The following is a 23,213-nucleotide window of genomic DNA, read 5'->3' as shown; positions in this document are numbered from 1 at the left end:
CAGAGCATATAAATCTGTAGGGGAAGGAAGGCAGGGTAGGGGTCATCCCCGAAAAGGTTGGAGGGAGAGGGTAAAGGAGGTTTTGTGGGGAAGGGGCTTAGGCTTCCAGCAAGCGTGCATGAGCGTGTCAGATAGGAGTGAATGGAGACAAATGATTTTTGGGACCTGATGAGCTGTTGAGTGTGAACGGAGTAATATTTTGTGAAGGGAGTCAGGGAAACCGGTTAGCTGGACTTGAGTCCTGGAAATGGGAAGTACAATGCCTGCACTTTAAAGGAGGGATTTGGGATACTGGCAATTTGGAGGGACGTCTAAGCTGTCATATCTGAGCACCTCTGCAAAGACTTAGATTATGTATGAGTGATGGTGAAAGTGTTGAATGATGAAATTTTTTTTTCTTTCTTTTTGGGTCACCCTGCTTCGGTGGGAAACGGCCGACGTGTTAAAAAAAATTAACAAAAATTTGTCAAGGATAATTATGGTATGTACTAATAAAAATAATAACAATTGTTTAAAAACAAAGTCGACAAAGAATTGGGTGGATATAGAGAGACCAAGATTTTTATCTTGCTGCTGCATCCAGCATATTAAAATAAGTTTGTGAGTTAATATATTCCTTGAGGAGGGGGTGCCTTAATCCCAGTAAGGGGCTCTTGATTCAGGGGGCTAGACTTATTCTCCCATCTTTGGGTCAAACCTGATTGCCTCCCATTCCTTAGGCACAGTATGACCCATATAGGTTTAGTGCTTCCCAGTGATTTACACAGATTTTGCAAAGGCATTTGACAAATGTGATCATGGAGTGATAGCACACAAAATGAAGGCCATGGGCATTACGGGGAAGGTAGGTAGATGGATTTTCGGTTTCCTAACTCGCAGAACACAAAAAGTAGTAGTGAACAGGGCAAGATCCAGAATCAGTGAGGTCAAAAGCTCAGTGCCCCAAGGCACTGTCCTGGCACCTCTGCTGTTCCTCATCCTCATAGCAGACATAGACAAAAACACCCGGCACACTTTTGTATCATCATTTGCAGATGACACTAAAATAAGCATGAAAGTCAGTACGGTAGAGGACACTGAAAAAGTACAGGAAGACATAAACAGGGTTTTCCAGTGGGCAGTGGAGAACAACATGATGTTCAATGGTGATAAGTTCCAGCTGCTTAGGTATGGAAAGAATGAAGAACTCAAAAGGAGCACTATATACAAAACTCAAGAGGGTCACCAAATAGAACGTAAGGAACACGTAAAAGACCTAGGAACAATTATGTCAGCGGACCTTTCTTTTCAAGACCATAACAAGACAAAGATCATGACAGCCAGGAAGATGACGGGGTGGGTATTGAGAACTTTCAAAACAAAGGAAATAATGCCAATGGTGACACTCTTCAAATCGCTAGTGCTCCCTCACTTAGAATATTGTTCAGTGCTGATGGCCCCGTTCAAGGCAGGAGAAATATTTGAGCTGGAACAAATACAGAGATCGTTTATGGCTCACATTGAGCCAGTAAGGCACCTAAACTACTGGGAATGCCTGCAAGTCTTGAACATGTACTCATTGGAGCGGAGGAGAGAGAGGTACATGATAATATGTACCTGGAAGGTACTCGAGGGCTTGGTCCCAAATCTGCACACTGCCATAACAACATACTGGAGTGAGAGATATGGGAGGAAGTGTAAAATAAACCCAGTGAGGAGCAAGGGTGCGGTGGGAACAATTAGGGAACACTGTATCAACATCCGGGGTCCCAGACTTTTCACCAGGTGCCAGATCAACCAGGCTGTGATGGATATGTGGGGGAGTGGGCCTCCAGCAGCAACAGCCTAGTTGACCAGGCAAGCACCAGACAAGCCTGGCCCATGGCTGGGCTCAGAGAATAGATAAACTCAAAACTCTTCAAAGGTATATCAAAGGTGTAAATAAAAATTAAAATTCACTATACAACAGTTAATTTTTAGAGTGAGGGTAAACTTGTTTGGAGTTATGGAAAATTCAATGATCAGGGATTGACAGCAGGTGCCTTCCTCAGCAGGGAAGCATGAGCAGTTCATTGTTTCTACATTTAGAGACCAGCTAGGAAATAAAACATTGTAGTGGCCTAGCTGCATCAAAAATAAGTTCTTTCTGGGGAGTTGAGCATATTTTCTTTATTACAAGTTAGTCTTGTGAGAAGCAGCTGCAGTGGGGTGCTACCCTGGGTAGTTGTTTAAGACACCTGGAGGAAAAGAAATATTGAGTGAATTTTACAGTATAATGGTGCTCTTTTATGTGAAAGTAAAGGTATGGGTCCTGCTGTATATTGCTGTATTCTTATTACTCTTACAACATTTTTGCACTGATATTAGACTTAAGTTATTACTTATCAATAGTGGATTTATTATCACAGTATTCTGTGCTGTGTATAACGTAATTAAGAAAACACAAATATGTACTCTTAAAATCTGTTGTTAATTTTACAAAATATTTATGAACTACAATATATGTAGTTGATCACCATAAAGTATGAGAAGATGTAGTATCAGATACCAACACAATGGATAAAAAACAAATGAAGTATAAGGATAGTATTATATTGCATTTTGTCTTTATCCATAAAATATGAGACCTTGCAGGTAGTTGGGATGAACTGATAATAAATGTGATCAGTAATAAAGATTTATTCATTCAGTTGTACTGTATATATGTCTTGAAATAAAATTATTTTTACTAGTTTTTTAAATTTCAATTGTTGAGCTGAACCTTACTACTGTACATGCAGTGCCTCACAGTATTATTGTATTAATGTATGAAATATTAGTTTGTAACTCCCTTTAACAACTAGTTATGTTTATTGCATACTGTACCTCATTTAATGTAATCCTCTACTGTACTATTACTGGTGAACTAAGTACGTCTCTGTTAATTCCATTCCAGTTTCATTTACCGGTATAATTCAGTGAATTCTCGATGTAACGGACTTTTAAAATTATGGGCAGAATCCACTGGGTAAATTGAACTTATAACTCCTCTATTTTCAGTGTTTATTGTAATGTAAGTAAATTGAGAGTACAATACAGTACCATATTAGGTGTACAGTAGAGTGTTTCAGTTCAGTATTTTGCTAATTTTTTAACATTCTGATTTAACTGATCCTCAGACAGTCCCCTATTAGTGCATTATATCAAGGGTTTATTACTACTACTTATTGGTAGTAGTGTATTCCATTTATTTTTGATAAAGATTTGCTTGTTCATTCTATTTATGCCATGGTGTTTTGGAATTTATGCCTCAACATCTGTCATTAAGGATCAGACTTAAATGTTTTGGCATATAGTAGTAGGAATATTTTATTAGTTTTATATTTTTAATTTATTAATATTTGAAATGAGTTTTTATATTATACAAGTAAATTTTAGGCAGGTATGATGTTAAATCTTGGTAGTTTTGTGAGTTTTGAATTAGTCTTGGTAAATGTGATGAGATTTAGTAGTTCTCCCATATGTTTTGAATTTGTTTTGGTGAGTAAACATGGTAAGTAGCAATAATATTATATATAAGTATATATATAAGTATATAAAGAAAAATTGGATATCAAATTGGGGAGGAGGAGTATGGAAGAAGTGAATGTTTTCAGATACTTGGGAGTTGACGTGTCGGCGGATGGATTTATGAAGGATGAGGTTAATCATAGAATTGATGAGGGAAAAAAGGTGAGTGGTGCGTTGAGGTATATGTGGAGTCAAAAAACGTTATCTATGGAGGCAAAGAAGGGAATGTATGAAAGTATAGTAGTACCAACACTCTTATATGGGTGTGAAGCTTGGGTGGTAAATGCAGCAGCGAGGAGACGGTTGGAGGCAGTGGAGATGTCCTGTTTAAGGGCAATGTGTGGTGTAAATATTATGCAGAAAATTCGGAGTGTGGAAATTAGGAGAAGGTGTGGAGTTAATAAAAGTATTAGTCAGAGGGCAGAAGAGGGGTTGTTGAGGTGGTTTGGTCATTTAGAGAGAATGGATCAAAGTAGAATGACATGGAAAGCATATAAATCTACAGGGGAAGGAAGGCGGGGTAGGGGTCGTCCTCGAAAGGGTTGGAGAGAGGGGGTAAAGGAGGTTTTGTGGGTAAGGGGCTTGGACTTCCAGCAAGCGTGCGTGAGCGTGTTAGATAGGAGTGAATGGAGACGAATGGTACTTGGGACCTGACGATCTGTTGGATTCAGGGATTCAGGGAAACCGGTTATTTTCATATAGTCGGACTTGAGTCCTGGAAATGGGAAGTACAATGCCTGCACTTTAAAGGAGGGGTTTGGGATATTGGCAGTTTGGAGGGATATGTTGTGTATCTTTATATGTGTATGCTTCTAGACTGTTGTATTCTGAGCACCTCTGCAAAAACAGTGATAATGTGCGAGTGTGGTGAAAGTGTTGAATGATGATGAAAGTATTTTCTTTTTGGGGATTTTCTTTCTTTTTTGGGTCACCCTGCCTCGGTGGGAGACGGCCGACTTGTTGAAAAAAAAAATAAGTAATTTTATGTGGTAAGTACATTTTTTATAGCTTGAATTAGTCTTGGTAAGGTGTGAAGAGTAGTAGCAGTTCTAATGTATGTTTTGCATTAGTTTTAGTAAGTAGATGTCAGGAGTCTTAACCCTTTGACTGTCACAAGCCCATTTCTGAAACTGTCATTCTATGTTGCAAAATTTTTGGAAAAAAAATTATTTTTTCTTATGAAATGATAGTCTTTTCTTGATGCTAATGACACCAAAAATAAGAAATTTGATTGAAAACTTATGGAATTACTCTCCCGCGAAGTTAGTGATCTCGGCGATATATACGCATTGGCGATTTTGCCAATTTTGAGCCCTATTTTCAGCCAATTCCATTACTCCAGTCCACCAAACTCATAGCTATTTCTCTAGAACTCCATTTTTTTTCTATCAGTTGAGTACAAGAAACTGCCCATTTACTGATTTCAACTACCCAATAAAGTGGTCAGAAATTGTCAATTTGGACAATTTCACGAAAATTAAAATAGATGCGAATTTCAAAATAGGGTCCAGAATAAACAATGCAGACATTCTTGGCACTAAAATAACCTATCCTCTGTTCATTAGTCACGTCTCCAGGCCCCTCTTATATTACTCTTGCTTTCTATTTTGATTTTTTATTCACACACAAAAATAGAAGATTTACTGTTATGCAGACTACTGCATTATTGTAAAATGGTATAAATAATATCAGTGCACTAGTGAAAGAATATTACACTCTCCAGTTGACGTGTATTGGACGTGTGGTGTGATTTGCTTACTCTTGAACATTGGTAAAAATCAAACATTTCCACTACTTTGAGCTCAATTTCAAGGTCGTTTTCATTATGAAACTAATGAAAATCATCTCTATTTCTGTAATATGTTTTCCATTCTATCAACTGAGACAAAGAAACGAGAATACAACCATAAATACTATACGAAAATACGCCTCAAAGTTGGTGTTTTAATCCAAAAACATAGTCATTTTTTTTCTCATGCACTGCGTGCTGCAGGATTTTTTTTTATACTGACCACACAGACCCATTCTCTCACATGTGGGCCTACCAGCTTTCTCCTGCTTGATTTGAAGCTTCTAGAATTATTGAGTATGTATACGTCCGAAACACTGGCTCGTAAGATGTATATAGTATATGGCCGAAACAGTCAAAGGGTTAATAGTTATATATGCATTGAATTTGGGCCATAAGGGTATATGTGTTTTCTTGTTTGGGTCATCCTGCTTTGGCAGGAGTTGTCTGTTGAGTTTTAAAAAAAATTCCAGCTACAGTAGTCCTCCCCGTATCCACAGGGGGGAAATACGTTCCAAGACCTACCCTGGTTAGTAGCAAACCCTATACATGTATGTCATTTTTTCATATACAGTAGGGCCCCACTTAAACGGCAGGTTAGGTTCCAGGCTACTGCCGGAAAGCAGACATTGCCAGAAAGCAGAGCGCCATTTGTTTTCACTTATAAATGTCAAATAATAAGTTTACACTAGCATATATTAAGTTAGCAGTAGAACAAGCCATTGAAAAACAATAAGAAGTAAAATACACACACAGTACACTCATTACTTACCTCAGAATATTTGTAGTCTTAATGTAGGGTGAGAAGTGAGTAGTGTTTATTGTAAGAAGTTAGGTGTGGTAGGTATGGTAGCCAGCCAGGCCACCCCACCCCACCCACACTTAATATACTTCGACATTTAAAGAGCCCTAGAGCGATAAAATGCATATAGCGTACACTTATTACTTACCTTAAAATACACCTTCCATCCGACTTACGACCTGCTCGACTTACGACCACTCGACTTACGACCATGTTTCTTATGCCAAATTTCTGGGAAATAAACAACTATTTGTGTTGTACACAGTGTTTATCCTAAACCTTACAGTATAAAATACAGTACTAACAACATAAAAAGTAAAGTAAAACATGAAATACCAAAATAAAACACTAAAATAAAATCATTACAAAAATGTTTTGTTGATATTCAGTAGTAAAGTTCGACTTACGACCATTTCGACTTACGACCGGTTTCTTGGAACCGAACTCGGTCGTAAGTCAGATGGTAGGTGTATTTGTAGTCTTAATATAGGGTGCAAGGTGAATAGTAGGGTAGATAGGTATCGAAGTGTGGTAGGTATCATAACCCCATCTGGCCACCGCACCCACACATTATATACTAGGCATTTAAAGTGCCCTAGAGCAATAAAATGCATTTTCAGTACAGGTGGCCCTTCACATTTGCGAGTTCCACTTTTGCGAGCTTCAAACATTCGCAGATGCCCAGCCGCCCAATCATATTTATGCTTCCCGTGATTTTGTTGGATTTGGTCCTCAGGACGAAGTTAACAAAGCCGTGAGGAAGACTGTGGAGTTAGCAAGGCTAGTTGGTGGTGAAGGGTTTGAGGACATGCAGGAGGGTGAGGTGAGAGAACTGATTGAAGAACATACACTGGGCCTAATTGATGAAGAGTTGTTGGAGATTGTGCAGGTAGAGAGTGAGGATGAAGAAGAGGAGTGTTGCTGAGGCCAATCAGCCTCAAGCTCCACCCTTGAAAAACTAGGGCAAGTGATGAGAATGACAGCACAGCTCAAACAATTTTTTTACGACATAGACCCATCGATGTTGAGGGCTTTGATAGATATGAAGAGGAAACGGTCTCAGTTGCCCATCACAATGTTCTTCACAAGGAAGCCTGCCACTACTCCTGTTGCTAACTCTGACTCTAGTGATGTCGATGATCCACCGCCTATTATCGGCAGTGACACTGGTAGTGAAGAGTTAAAATCCACAAACTAGATTAATCATGCCATGCAGTTGCACTCCATATAATCACCTCCATTCATTTGTCATCAGTAACTGCATGGCTAACTATCATCACCATCATCATTGTCATTATCACAAGTCATCAGAGTTCGTCTGCCTAACCCTATGAGTGGTGAGTGTTTTATTTGTTCATTATTTATTAAACCATAACATGTATGTATATACAATATGTGTATGTATTTTACGATGTTTTCATGTGTTTTATGATTGTTCATGGTTCATAAGTTAAGGAAGCAGTTTTGTTAGGCTAAGTAAATGCTATTATTATATTTCCCTACAATATATTTGTGCACCAAACATTTGCAAATTTTCAACATTCACAAGGTTCTTGATTCCCTAACCCTTGTGAATGTCATCTACTTCTGTAACTGGAGGTTCTGTTTTCTTATCATATTACTATATTGGCTGTTGCCACAATTTCACACAGTAGACCCCCGGTTTTCATGATTAATCCATTCCAGAAAGTTGGCCTAAATCCGAAATGGCCGAAAACCAAAGTAATATTTCCCATGAGAAATAATGTAAATCCAATTAATCCAGTTCAGACAATCAAAAATATTAACAAAAAAATTAATTTTATAGAGAATAACTATAGTGTTGCAGTTCTTCAGCAGTTAGTACATTTATTACTTACCTTTAAAATATTTGTAGTCTTAATGTAGGGTGAGAGGTGGGTAGTATTTATTTGTGGGAAGTCAGTGTAGGTAGCCGATAGATGTAGGTACAGTTCCTCCATCACAAATCCGGCATCATTGGGACCTGTAGTGTGCCGGATTACTGAGTTTGCCGGATTACAGAGTGGTTAGGTTAGAATACACTTAATAAAATTAACCAACTTGACTTACACAAAGTTTATTGAACATCAGCAAAAATCGAACATTTCCGTTACTTTGAGCTCAATTTCAAGATACTTTTCGTCATGAAAGCAATCAAAATCATGTCTGTTTCTGTAATATATCTTCCATTCTATCAAATGAGTCCAAAAAATGAGAATACAACCATAAAAACCATAGGAAAATATACTGCAAAGAGGCGGCTAATGGCTGAGAAGTGAACTCCCTTATTTATCGTCCGTCTTTTTTATTTTTGTTGTACGTTAAGAAGCATCTTTCCATCATACATTGCCCAAGTTTCAATGAGATAGCCCAACAAACAACCAAGAAAAAAATATTTACCAAAAATCATTTATGGCAAGCCCAAGCCAGGTACTGGAAATAAGTCACTTTGTCTGACTTTTCTGGGTTATCCTAGGTTCTCAATACATACGCTGCTATGTATGATAGTCTATGTAACTGTATTTGTGTATACCTGAATAAACTTATGTACTTCTAGTCTGTCAACTGAATACAAGAAACTGCCCATTCACTTATTTCAACTACCCAATAAAGTGGTCAGAAATTGGCAATTTGGCCGATTTCACACAAATTTCAACAGATGCCAATTTCAAAATAGTGTCCAGAATAAACAATGTAGACATTCCTGGCACTAAAATAATATTTTCTCTGTTCATTAGTCACGGCTACAGGCCCCTCTTATATTACTCTTGCTTACCATTTGGAATTTTTATTCACAAAAAAAAAAAAAGATTTACTGTTATGCAGACTGCTGCATTATTGTAATAATTGTATAAATAATGTCAACCCATTCTTGACTGGCAGGCAGACAGGTATTGGACGGTGACGTCATTTGTTTACTCTTGAGATTCACTAAAGAATGGAACATTTTTGCTACTGTGAGCGCAATTTCAAGGTACTTTTCTTCATGAAAGCAAAATCATATCTATTTCTGTAATATATATCTTTCATTCTATCGAATGAGACCGAAAAATGAGAATATAACCATAAAAACATACAAAAATATACCGCTAAGCGGCCGCTAATGGCTGAGAAGTTAATTCCGCTATTTATGGTCTGATTTCTTTCATTTTTGGTGTATGTGAAGAAGTATCTTTCCATCATACATTGCCCAAGTTTGAGTAAGATAACCCAACAAACAACTGAGAAAATAATATAATAATAATAATAATAATATCTTTATTTACTACACGTACATGTACAAGGTATACAGGCCTAGCTGACATCAATGACATACTACTGTATAGAAAGCTGCTTGTTATGCTGAGTATTTCAAGAAAATTAGGTCAGTGTTCCAGGATAACACCCACACTAGTCGGCTAACACCCAGGTACCCATTTACTGATGGGTAAACATAGACAACAGGTGTAAAGAAACAGGCCTAATGTTTCTACCCTGGCTGGGAATCGAATATATACCAAAAATCATATATGGCTAACCCAAGCCAGGTACTAAAAATAATCCACGTTGACTTTTTTGGGTTATCTTAGGTTCTCTACACATATGCTGCTGTGTGTGATAATCTGTATAGAGAAAATAACTTTTTTGTTTCAGGGTTATGGTGCAGTACGAGTGTATATCACAGTTAGCCCTGTGCTATACTCCGTTTTCTCTAATACAAGCCCCCAAGACAGGGATAGGAGAATGGTACTAGTATTCAAAGTTTATTCTCTATAAGGATTACAATGCTGAGTTTACAGAATTTGGTTATTGTGTGGTTTACATGTAGTAAAGTACTAATTACAGAGGGTGCCACTAGAACACCTAGCATGGCTAGGCATTTCGGGCAGACTTAGATTAATTCTTAAATTTAAAGTATTACAAATTATGAGGTAAGTTGGTATTATGGCTAAGTGACTAAATACTAGTTTGTGAGTTTAGCAATGTGAATGCTTTTGTTTTGGCACAATACATAGTTTCAGTATTGGAGTATCACAGGCTCATCGAATGCCGAAAATATCGAAAAGCGAATCAATTTTCCCCATAAGAAATAATGGAAATCAAATTAATCCGTGCAAGAAACCCAAAAGTATGAAAAAAAAACAATTTTTTACCACATGAAATATTAATTTTAATACACACAAACTGAAGAAGACATGCACAGTTACATGACACTTACCTTTATTGAAGATCTGGTGATGATTGATGGGATGGGAGGAGGGGAGAGTGTGGATGGTGTTAGTGTTTAGAAGGGGAATCCCCTTCCATTAGGACTTGAGGTAGCAAGTCCTTTTCCGGGGTTACTTCCCTTCTTCTTTTGATGCCACTAGGACCAGCTTGAGAGTCACTGGACCTCTGTCGCACAACAAATCTGTCCATAGAGCTCTGTACCTCCCGTTCCTTTACGATTTGTCTAAAATGGGCCACAACATTGTCATTGTAATAGTCACCAGCATGGCTTGCAATAGCTGTGTTAGGGTGATTTTCATCCATAAAGGTTTGCACTTGAACCCACTGTGCACACATTTCCTTAATTTTTGAAGTAGGCACAATGGATTCCACAACTGGCATAGGCTTCTCAGGGTTAGCCCCAAACCCTTCAAAATCTTTTTTAATTTCCATACTAATTCACACCCTTTTTACCACAGGGTTGGCACTAGAAGCTTTCTTGGGGCCCATGGTGACTTATTTTGCAGAAACAAGCACCAAAAACAGTGATAATATGGATAATATGGAATGTACCGAATGTATCCTTAGATGAGCGCACACTGGCTGGCTTGTAAACACTGGCACACAAGGGGCAGTTCAGGTCACACGTGGACACGTCTCGTATGAATCGTATCTAATACCGGGTTTTCAATTGGATACCGAGGCAAAATTTTTGCGTTAAAATGCATCGAATACCGGATTTATCGAATACCGATGCCATCGAATACCGGGGTCCACTGTATCCTCTTCATACCTCCATCGAACTGCTCGGTGTTATGCCAAATATTATTTATTCTGGAGTATTTAACGTGTTTTATGTTATTTATATTGTTTATTATGTCATATTTATATTGTTTATTATGTCAATTGTGATAGGCAAACAAGCTGTAGTGTTGATATTAGCGTAATAAAGCATATTCTCCTGCATCATGAGACTGAGTTCATGACAATGGACAGTGGCTTCAGCCACCTTATCTTTAATAGATAATGTTCTGTGTAGGTGCTTTACATAATGAGAAGCATTTCTTTTATTCATTGGAACCATGGCTAGGGCTAAAGTAAGCAGGTTAAAACAATAAATGGAGAAAAAGAAATTGGAATGACTTATGCAGCAAGTAGTGCCACCAAACAGTACCAGCAGGTTGGTGTGGCGACCCTGGAAATTTGAAATTATACTAGCCAAAATTAGTGCCGAATAACTGATTGCCAGATTTGTGATGGCGGACCTGTACACATATATAGTCCCTCTGGGCTACACCTACCGGCTACCTACACTGCAGAACACAGCCACATTATTACCATCAACATACCATGTTCACTGAGTTTAATTATTTCTAACGATTACCTTTAGCTACCATCATAAACAGAGGGAGAAGTAATGGGTAATTCATGCCGAGAACTGTAAACAAATGTGTATTAAGAGCAGTGACTGAGCCAGATGCCAGATTCACAGTTTTCTCCAACACTTGACCAGAGAAAACGTAATGTTTACCCTCCACCCGACTCACCACTCGATAGTATATAAACATAGCATGTTTATATTTTATGTTTATATGCTATATGCTATGTAACATGTTTCTTATATAATTTTGAAGAAAATATCAGAGATGGATTAATGAAAATGTCTATATTAACCTAAAATAAGACATTTAATGTGCCAAGGTTAGTAATGAGTGTGTAGGGCCACCTATACACTCATTACTAACCTTAAAATATTTGTAATCCTAATGTAGGGTGAGAGATGAGTAAATGAATGAACAAGAGAAAAAGAGAATGAGTACATGAGAATGGACAGACATGAGTTTTGTAAACAAACCAGCAGAACGCATATGGTTTTAGTTTACTCTGGCAAGCCGACTGGAGAAACATCTCATATTTATGTTAATTTATTCTACTGTGGGTATATTATCATGCTTATGTTACGTAGCGTGTTTATTATATAATTTTGAAAAAATATCATAGATGGATTAAGCAAAGTGTCTGTATTAACGTTTTATACGACATTTAATGCACCTCAGAGTGATTATTATTGTGTGTTATTATTATCATTATTGTTAATATGGCATCTTCAAGTGTAATTAGACACTCTTAGTGATTTTAATGTGTACCTGCATGGCAACCCCCCCCCCCCCCACTCTTCATAGATCTAAACTTATTCCCTGTTCAGAACATCCACACTTACTACTGTGCAATCTACATCTACAGGACCTTAAATTCCAATATTAACCTTGACCTAAAACGCTTTCTTGATAGTTGTGACAGGACCCATAGGCATAACACCAGACACAAACATCTCTACGACATTCGCCGTGTCCGATTAAACCTTTACAAAAATTCAGTGGGTGGTAAATGCAGCAGCGAGGAGACGGTTGGAGGCAGTGGAGATGTCCTGTCTAAGGGCAATGTGTGGTGTAAATATTATGCAGAAAATTCGGAGTGTGGAAATTAGGAGAAGGTGTGGAGTTAATAAAAGCATTAGTCAGAGGGCAGAAGAGGGGTTGTTGAGGTGGTTTGGTCATTTAGAGAGAATGGATCAAAGTAGAATGACATGGAAAGCATATAAATCTATAGGGGAAGGAAAGAGGGGTAGGGGTCGTCCTCGAAAGGGTTGGAAAGAGGGGGTAAAGGAGGTTTTGTGGGTGAGGGGCTTGGACTTCCAGCAAGCGTGCACGAGCGTGTTAGATAGGAGTGAATGGAGACGAATGATACTTGGGACCTGACGATCTGTTGGAGTGTGAGCAGGGTAATATTTAGTGAAGGGATTCAGGGAAACCGGTTATTTTCATATAGTCGGACTTGAGTCCTGGAAATGGGAAGTACAATGCCTGCACTTTAAAGGAGGGGTTTGGGATATTGGCAGTTTGGAGGGATATGTTGTGTATCTCTATACGTATATGCTTCTAAACTGTTATATTCTGAGCACCTCTGCAAAAGCAGTGATAATGTGTGAGTGTGGTGAAAGTGTTGAATGATGATGAAAGTATTTTCTTTTTTGGGGATTTTCTTTCTTTTTTGGGTCACCCTGCCTCGGTGGGAGACGACCGACTTGTTGAAAAAAAAAAAAAAAAAAATTCAGGGAAACCGGTTATTTTCATATAGTCGGACTTGAGTCCTGGAAATGGGAAGTACAATGCCTGCACTTTAAAGGAGGGGTTTGGGATATTGGCAGTTTGGAGGGATATGTTGTGTATCTTTATAAGTATATGCTTCTAAACTGTTGTATTCTGAGCACCTCTGCAAAAGCAGTGATAATGTGTGTGTGTGGTGAAAGTGTTGTATGATGATGAAAGTATTTTCTTTTTGGGGATTTTCTTTCTTTTTTTTTTTGGGTCACCCTGCCTCGGTGGGAGACGACCGACTTGTTGAAAAAAAAAAAAAAAAAATTCAATGTATGTCAAAGGCCCTAAAATCTGGAACACCCTACCTGAAAACTCTAGAACTGCAGACACATTCATCACCTTCAAAACTACCATTAGAAAACATCTTATTTCCCTGATACACCCCGTCAACTAACTACATAAAAACCACCTGGTGGTTCACACTTACACTCACTCACACCCATTTGACTATAAGCACAGAAATACAAATCTTAATCTTAAAATAATGATTCCTAACTAGTCATAAGTTTGCCTGTGATACTTCAATATAGAAACTATGTATTGTGCCAAAACAAAAGCATTCACATTGCTAAACTCACAAACTAGTATTTAGTCACTTAGTATTTAGTCAACTTACTTCATAATTTGTAATAATTTAGAGTTAAGAATTAATCTAAGTTTGCCCGAAATGCCTAGCCATGCTAGGTGACCTAGTGGCTCCCTCTGTAATTAGTATTTTATTACATGTAAACCACACAATAACCAAAATCTGTAAACCCCGCATTGTAATCCTTATAGAGAATAAACTTGATTGATTGATTAGGTACAGGTACACATAAGTATAATTATCAGAGTACGTATATATAAAATATGAAATAACTTTAAAAAACTTGAAATTTTGGGAAGTTGCGGTGCTCACGGAGAATGTATTATGTACGTATTTAAGTGGTCATATTTCTTTCAGAGGAGTTGTAAATCTTTCCAGTACAGGCCAACACATTACACATTCACTGCACTTCTGACATGATTTAGTAGAATTGCAAGGTCTTGATAGTATTAAAACGTGAAAATGAAAATAGGCAGGGTTGGAAGGCAAGGGAGGGTGTGATCATGGGGGGAGAGTGAAGGTGTATGGGGCTAAGGAGAAGAGTGACAGTGGGTGGTAGCATTATTCCAGCAACGAACTTCTAAGTCTTGAGTAGTTTGAGTCATTTCTTCTGTTTGAAAATTAAATAATACAGGACAGTGGGATACAATGGAGTGTATTCTACTGTAAAAAATAAACCTATTAATTATGTGAAAAATATTTTGCTATGAGAATACTTTTAAGTGCCCAATGTATAAAATATATGAAGGAATTTGAAGCCAACCCATTGTAGAAACCTTATGTTCATAAAAGAAAGGACTTTATTTGCTTCTAATATTTAATAAAAAAAATGTATTATGAGGTATACTGGGATAAGAGACAGGGGATACCTTAAAAAACTTTGGTTTATTGAAATCACTATATAATTTCTGCCCTCACTGTATCTGTACATAGTTGAATAGTTATGATTCTTATGAAGACATTCTATTACATACAATATTATTTTAATATTGCATACAAAAGGGATATTGATTATAATATTTAGATGAATTAGTGAACATCACTTCTCTAAAGATTCGATAAAATAGGTTGCAGTCTGTTGAAGTAGTTTGTAGTCTATAGTAATTTTTTACTTAAATATTTGGTCATGTTTGCAGTAATATTTACTGTTTTCTGATTTTCACAACAGGTTAATAGATTAGTTTCCTATGCTAATGAAGAGGATGAAGATGAAGGAGAAGACATTGAAAGAGAGAGAGAAGAGGATGAACCTGATGAAAGTAAGTGTATCAAGGTGCATTAGGATGAAACTAATATTTCAGAAAAGTCAGGTGCAAAGCAAGTTCTTATTGTGACAATATTTCATAGAGATTTGATAAAGCTCTTTGTAGAGTAAAATATTATCACCATAAAAGCCTACTATGCTCCTCTGCATTTTCTGTTAACTGTCAACAATAAAATATCCGCTAACATTTCAGAAAATTACAAATTTAATCATTGCTTAAAACTTCTATGGCAATTGTTCCTTTATTTAGCTGTGTTCAGTTTTGTACCAAAAGATCTAGGGTTGAATCTAGACTTTAGATGGAAAAGATACAAATTATAGCTTAAAAAGCCATGGAATGGGTAGGATTTGAACCCATGGCATGGATTTACAACCCCATCCTTTCCATGATATGTTTTCAATCTTGTTAGTACAATTTCGTGAGTTATAGTTTAAATTGCTAATGCATTGCGATCAAAGACTGGAATTCATGTGTTTCATAATCTATGCGATTCGATTATGTACCATTTTTACTGAAGGCTGTGTCACATAACTTTGATTATTCACATTTTTTCTTGGTTCCCATCATTTTTTTTGCTTGGCACACAATCCCTAAAGTGAAAAATAACCATAGCATTTCATTCAAAATATGTTTGTTCTTAGGAATGTCAGTACATGTACAGCCTCTCCTCACTTAGCGACGTACTCATTTACCGACGACTTGGACTTACAATGGGCTATCTGATCAGTATGCATACCTAAATAATGTATATTAATAATGTATATTAGAGCTGATTTCCTCTATTCTGTTTATTACAATATACAGTACACTACTGTATAAACATTTAAAAATATACTAAAAATGTTATAAATGGTGCAAAGGTGACATTAAAACAATATCAAAGATGGTTGACACAAACCCACTACCATTATAGTATGCTCCTCACTTAGCAATGAATTTGTTTACTGATGTGGTCTTAGGAACGCAACTTCATCGTTAAGTGAGGAGAGGCTGTATTTAGGAGATTAGAGCATTATGTATGAGGTATGGATAAGAAATGGTTAAATAATTCAGATAAGTAAAATTTCCTATTATTTGCAGCTTGACGATTAACATAATCTCCAGTAATCTACTTTAACCCTTTGACTGTTGCAACCCCAAATCCTGAGGTGTCTCCTGGTGTCGCAAAATATTTGAAAAAAAAAATTCTTATGAAATGATAGAGAATCTCTTCCTGATAGTAATGACACCAAAAGTGTCATTACTTAGGGAATTACGCTCTCGTGGAGTTAGCGACCTTGGTGATGTTTACGCATCGGTGATTTCGCCCACTTTGAGCCCTATTTTCGGTCAATTCCATTGTTCCAGTCCACCAAACTCATAGCTATTTCTTTAGAACTCCATTTGTTTTATCGATTGAGTACAAGAAACCACCCATTTACTGATTTCAACTACCCAATAAAGTGGTCAAAAATTGGCAATTTGGCCAATTTTATGCAAATTAAAAAATGTCACTTTCAAAATAGGGTCCAGAATGAACAATGCAGACATTCCTGGCACTAAAATAGCATTTACTCTGTTCATCAGTCACGTCTCCAGGCCCCTGTTATAATTCTCTTGCTTTCTATTTTGAATTTTTATTCACACAAAAAACAGAAGATATACTGTTATGCAGACTACTGCAATATTGTAATTGTATAAATAATGTCAAACCATTTGTGACTGCATATTAGAATGGCTAGTTGGACATTTATTGGACAATGACGTCATTTGTTTTTCTCTCGAACATCAGCAAAAATCGAACATTTCTGCCACTTTGAGCTCCATTTCAAGATCCTTTTCATAGTAAAACCAATCAAAATCACTTCTATTCTATAATGTGTTTTCCATTCTATCAAATGAGACCAAGAAAACAAGAATACAACCATAAATACTATACAAAAATACACCTCAAAGTTGGCGTTTTAATCCAAAAACAGTCAGTTTTTTTTTTTTTTAATTGGACACTGCATGCTGCAGGATTTTTTTTTATACTGTGCACACTGACCACACAGACCCATTCTCTCACATGTGGGCCTACCAGCTTTCTCCTGCTTGACTTGAAGCCGGTAGAATATTTGAGTATATATACGTCAAACACATTGGCTCGTAAGACATACGTATACGACCAAAACAATCAAAGGGTTAACACCCATTATTATGGAGTTTGACTGTATTTGTAATATCAGTTAAGTTATGTATGGATGTTTGCAGTTTTTGGATGTAAGAACCTTTAGATTTTTTTAGTGAGAATTCCTTGCCGGCATAATTTGTCAGATACACAAATAACCCGCACATAAAAGACAGAAGCTTACAGAAGCTTATCGTTCCAGTCACGGTATTGTGCCTTTTTGTTATTTATAATTTGTCAGAGATTAGGCAGTTCCAGCCAGGATATATGCACAACCCAAACCATGTGCCACGATAATTAAAATTAAATACAGCCTCTCCTCACTTAACGATGGGGTTCAGTTCCTAAGAACACGTCGGTAAATGAGTTCATCACTAAGTGAGGAGCATACTATAATGGTACTTGGTTTGTGTTAACCATCTTTGATATTGTTTTATTGTCACCTTTGCACCATTTATAACATTTCTGGTGTATTTTTAAATGTTTATACAGTAGCGTACTGTATATATTGTAATAAACAGAATAGAAGACAGCTCTAATATACATTATTTAGGTATGCATACTGGTCAAAGAGCCCGTCGTAAGTCCGAGTCGTCAGTAAACGAGTACGTCGCTAAGTGAGGAGAGGCTGTGCATACACAACAGGGAAAAACCGGCAGGCCGGACTTGATTCCTGGAGATGGGAAGTACAGTGCCGGAACTCTGAAAGAGGGGTGTTAATGTTGCAGTTTTATAAATGTAGTGTAAGCATGCCTCTGGCAAGATGGTGATGGAGTGAATGATGATGATGAAAATTTTTCTTTTTCGGCCCACCCTGCCTTGGTGGGAAATGGCCGATGTGTTAATAAAAACAAAAGCACAACTTTTTTAAATTAAATTATTTTAAAGAAAAAGTAATACATACTAAATCTCATGAACAACAAAACTTTCAAAACAATGACACTGAATTTTATAGCATTCAAATTCAAGTTGGAAAGGGTGGTGTCTAAAAGTTTGTGAAGGCTTCTTGGAGCTGAAGCTACCCTTCCTTTCTTGAATCAGATCTGATTACCCCTATTTCCTAGGTGTTATATGAAATAGTTTTATTGCTTCCCAATAAATATAAAAAATATGCTTATCTTTTTTCAGCATTGAACTCTGAGCCGATGGACACTGGCACAGATGAAGGTGAAGACGACAAAGCAAAGGTGAAATCCCATGGCATTAAGCTGCCTGCACCACCACCTGGAAAGTGTCCACAACATTTACAGGTAAACTGGACATCTCTGCGTTGTCCCTGCCAATTATAATTTTTTTTTTCCTGCACACCAGCCAACTCCCACTGAGGTAGAAAGACCTGAAAAAAAAAAGAAAAACTTTCACCATAATTCATTCAATCACGCTAGATAACAGGGATATCTTGCTACTCCTACTTACACTTTGGTCACACTTCACAGACACGCACATGCATATATATATATACATACATCTAGGTTTTCTCCTTATTCTAAATAGCTCTTGTTCTTTTTTATTTCTTCTATTGTCCATGGGGAAGTGGAAAAGAATCTTTCCTCCGTAAGCCATGCGTGTCGTATGAGGCGACTAAAATGCCGGGAGCAATGGGCTAGTAACCCCTTCTCCTGTATACATTTACTAAAAAAGAGAAGAAGAAAAACTTTATAAAACTGGGTTGTTTAAATGTGCGTGGATGTAGTGCGGATGACAAGAAACAGATGATTGCTGATGTTATGAATGAAAAGAAGTTGGATGTCCTGGCTCTAAGCGAAACAAAGCTGAAGGGGGTAGGAGAGTTTCAGTGGGGGGAAATAAATGGGATTAAATCTGGAGTATCTGAGAGAGTTAGAGCAAAGGAAGGGGTAGCAGTAATGTTAAATGATCAGTTATGGAAGGAGAAAAGAGAATATGAATGTGTAAATTCGAGAATTATGTGGATTAAAGTAAAGGTTGGATGCGAGAAGTGGGTCATAATAAGCGTGTATGCACCTGGAGAAGAGAGGAATGCAGAGGAGAGAGAGAGATTTTGGGAGATGTTAAGTGAATGTATAGGAGCCTTTGAACCAAGTGAGAGAGTAATTGTGGTAGGGGACCTGAATGCTAAAGTAGGAGAAACTTTTAGAGAGGGTGTGGTAGGTAAGTTTGGGGTGCCAGGTGTAAATGATAATGGGAGCCCTTTGATTGAACTTTGTATAGAAAGGGGTTTAGTTATAGGTAATACATATTTTAAGAAAAAGAGGATAAATAAGTATACACGATATGATGTAGGGCGAAATGACAGTAGTTTGTTGGATTATGTATTAGTAGATAAAAGACTGTTGAGTAGACTTCAGGATGTACATGTTTATCGAGGGGCCACAGATATATCAGATCACTTTCTAGTTGTAGCTACACTGAGAGTAAAAGGTAGATGGGATACAAGGAGAATAGAAGCATCAGGGAAGAGAGAGGTGAAGGTTTATAAACTAAAAGAGGAGGCAGTTAGGGTAAGATATAAACAGCTATTGGAGGATAGATGGGCTAATGAGAGCATAGGCAATGGGGTCGAAGAGGAATGGGGTAGGTTTAAAAATGTAGTGTTAGAGTGTTCAGCAGAAGTTTGTGGTTACAGGAAAGTGGGTGCAGGAGGGAAGAGGAGCGATTGGTGGAATGATGATGTAAAGAGAGTAGTAAGGGAGAAAAAGTTAGCATATGAGAAGTTTTTACAAAGTAGAAGTGATGCAAGGAGGGAAGAGTATATGGAGAAAAAGAGAGAGGTTAAGAGAGTGGTGAAGCAATGTAAAAAGAGAGCAAATGAGAGAGTGGGTGAGCTGTTATCAACAAATTTTGTTGAAAATAAGAAAAAGTTTTGGAGTGAGATTAACAAGTTAAGGAAGCCTAGAGAACAAATGGATTTGTCAGTTAAAAATAGGAGAGGAGAGTTATTAAATGGAGAGTTAGAGGTATTGGGAAGATGGAGGGAATATTTTGAGGAATTGTTAAATGTTGATGAAGATAGGGAAGCTGTGATTTCGTGTATAGGGCAAGGAGGAATAACATCTTGTAGGAGTGAGGAAGAGCCAGTTGTGAGTGTGGGGGAAGTTCGTGAGGCAGTAGGTAAAATGAAAGGGGGTAAGGCAGCCGGGATTGATGGGATAAAGATAGAAATGTTAAAAGCAGGTGGGGATATAGTTTTGGAGTGGTTGGTGCAATTATTTAATAAATGTATGGAAGAGGGTAAGGTACCTAGGGATTGGCAGAGAGCATGCATAGTTCCTTTGTATAAAGGCAAAGGGGATAAAAGAGAGTGCAAAAATTATAGGGGGATAAGTCTGTTGAGTGTACCTGGTAAAGTGTATGGTAGAGTTATAATTGAAAGAATTAAGAGTAAGACGGAGAATAGGATAGCAGATGAACAAGGAGGCTTTATGAAAGGTAGGGGGTGTGTGGACCAGGTGTTTACAGTGAAACATATAAGTGAACAGTATTTAGATAAGGCTAAAGAGGTCTTTGTGGCATTTATGGATTTGGAAAAGGCGTATGACAGGGTGGATAGGGGGGCAATGTGGCAGATGTTGCAAGTGTATGGTGTAGGAGGTAGGTTACTGAAAGCAGTGAAGAGTTTTTACGAGGATAGTGAGGCTCAAGTTAGAGTATGTAGAAAAGAGGGAAATTTTTTCCCAGTAAAAGTAGGCCTTAGACAAGGATGTGTGATGTCACCGTGGTTGTTTAATATATTTATAGATGGGGTTGTAAGAGAAGTAAATGCGAGGGTCTTGGCAAGAGGCGTGGAGTTAAAAGATAAAGAATCACACACAGGGTGGGAGTTGTCACAGCTGCTCTTTGCTGATGACACTGTGCTCTTGGGAGATTCTGAAGAGAAGCTGCAGAGATTGGTGGATGAATTTGGTAGGGTGTGCAAAAGAAGAAAATTAAAGGTGAATACAGGAAAGAGTAAGGTTATGAGGATAACAAAAAGATTAGGTGATGAAAGATTGAATATCAGATTGGAGGGAGAGAGTATGGAGGAGGTGAACGTATTCAGATATTTGGGAGTGGACGTGTCAGCGGATGGGTCTATGAAAGATGAGGTGAATCATAGAATTGATGAGGGAAAAAGAGTGAGTGGTGCACTTAGGAGTCTGTGGAGACAAAGAACTTTGTCCTTGGAGGCAAAGAGGGGAATGTATGAGAGTATAGTTTTACCAACGCTCTTATATGGGTGTGAAGCATGGGTGATGAATGTTGCAGCGAGGAGAAGGCTGGAGGCAGTGGAGATGTCATGTCTGAGGGCAATGTGTGGTGTGAATATAATGCAGAGAATTCGTAGTTTGGAAGTTAGGAGGAGGTGCGGGATTACCAAAACTGTTGTCCAGAGGGCTGAGGAAGGGTTGTTGAGGTGGTTCGGACATGTAGAGAGAATGGAGCGAAACAGAATAACTTCAAGAGTGTATCAGTCTGTAGTGGAAGGAAGGCGGGGTAGGGGTCGGCCTAGGAAGGGTTGGAGGGAGGGGGTAAAGGAGGTTTTGTGTGCGAGGGGCTTGGACTTCCAGCAGGCATGCGTGAGCGTGTTTGATAGGAGTGAATGGAGACAAATGGTTTTTAATACTTGACGTGCTGTTGGAGTGTGAGCAAAGTAACATTTATGAAGGGATTCAGGGAAACCGGCAGGCCGGACTTGAGTCCTGGAGATGGGAAGTACAGTGCCTGCACTCTGAAGGAGGGGTGTTAATGTTGCAGTTTAAAAACTGTAGTGTAAAGCACCCTTCTGGCAAGACAGTGATGGAGTGAATGATGGTGAAAGTTTTTCTTTTTCGGGCCACCCTGCCTTGGTGGGAATCGGCCAGTGTGATAATAAAAAAATAAAAAAAAAAATGTTGACATCACAGTTTAGATGACCCTCCAGATTGCAGCATTATCCCCTTTCAGAATAAAGGCACTACTTTCCACCTCCAGGACTCAAGTCTGGCTAACCGGTTTCTCTGACACCCTTTATGACTGTTACCTTGCTCACACTCCAACATCATGTTAAATCATAAAAACCACTTGCCTCCACTTCTAGCTAATGCTCACACAAGCCTATTGGATGTCCTAGCCCCTCATTCAGCCACAAAAACAGGCTCTAAACCCATATGAATTGTATAGTGCTGCTTGGCTAAGGGGTGCTCACATTATTAGAAAAGTATGAAGATTTGGCTCGTGTTAAAGTTTGCTTAATAAGTCAGTCTCTACTAATGTGTGTCAATTATGAATGGAATGTGTTCCATCTTCAAAATATGTACATTATATTTTGTTCATTGATTCTCTGGTAACTTTATGTGAATTTCTCATATTCTTTATAATACAGGCAGTTCTTAAAAAGATTTCTTTCCTTGATGACAGCACAAGTTGTAGGTGTAGTGTGTGGCATATCACCTCAAGCAAAAAATTTTACCTATTTTTACCTCACAATCATGTTTGCCAACATGACTGTCTGCCCATTCACAAAACAGTAAGAACATTGAAGGGACATAAATTCTAGTGGCTTCAAATCATGCAGGAGAAAGCTGGTAGGCCCACATGTGAGAGAATGGGTCTGTGTGGTCAGTGTGCACCATGTAAATAAAATCCTGCAGCATGCAGTGCATAACGAGAAAAAAAAACTCCAACCGTTTTTTTTAATTAAAATGCCGATTTTGTGGTCTATTTTCCTATAATATTTATGGTTGTATTCTTGTTTTCTTGGTCTCATTTGATAGAATGGAAAACATATAGAAATAGAGGTGATTTTGATTG

General features: G+C 37.9%; 1 protein-coding gene across 4 annotated transcripts in view; it reads left to right on the top strand.

The window, feature by feature from the left end:
* Positions 1 to 23,213, top strand: part of LOC128690980 (SAP30-binding protein) — a 71,298-nt gene that overhangs the window by 9,508 nt on the left and 38,577 nt on the right. For all 4 annotated transcript variants that reach the window (XM_053779800.2, XM_053779799.1, XM_053779798.1 and 1 more), the window contains 2 exons: positions 15,220 to 15,310; positions 18,594 to 18,715. In XM_053779800.2, coding sequence (XP_053635775.1) covers positions 15,220 to 15,310; positions 18,594 to 18,715 — 213 coding nt within the window. The remainder of the gene's footprint in view (positions 1 to 15,219; positions 15,311 to 18,593; positions 18,716 to 23,213) is intronic.

The sequence above is a fragment of the Cherax quadricarinatus genome, chromosome 24 (assembly GCF_038502225.1).
Source record: "Cherax quadricarinatus isolate ZL_2023a chromosome 24, ASM3850222v1, whole genome shotgun sequence".
Classification (NCBI taxonomy): domain Eukaryota; kingdom Metazoa; phylum Arthropoda; class Malacostraca; order Decapoda; family Parastacidae; genus Cherax; species Cherax quadricarinatus.
The sequence above is the reverse complement of the archived record's forward strand: the minus strand, read 5'-3'. Positions and strand labels throughout refer to the sequence as shown.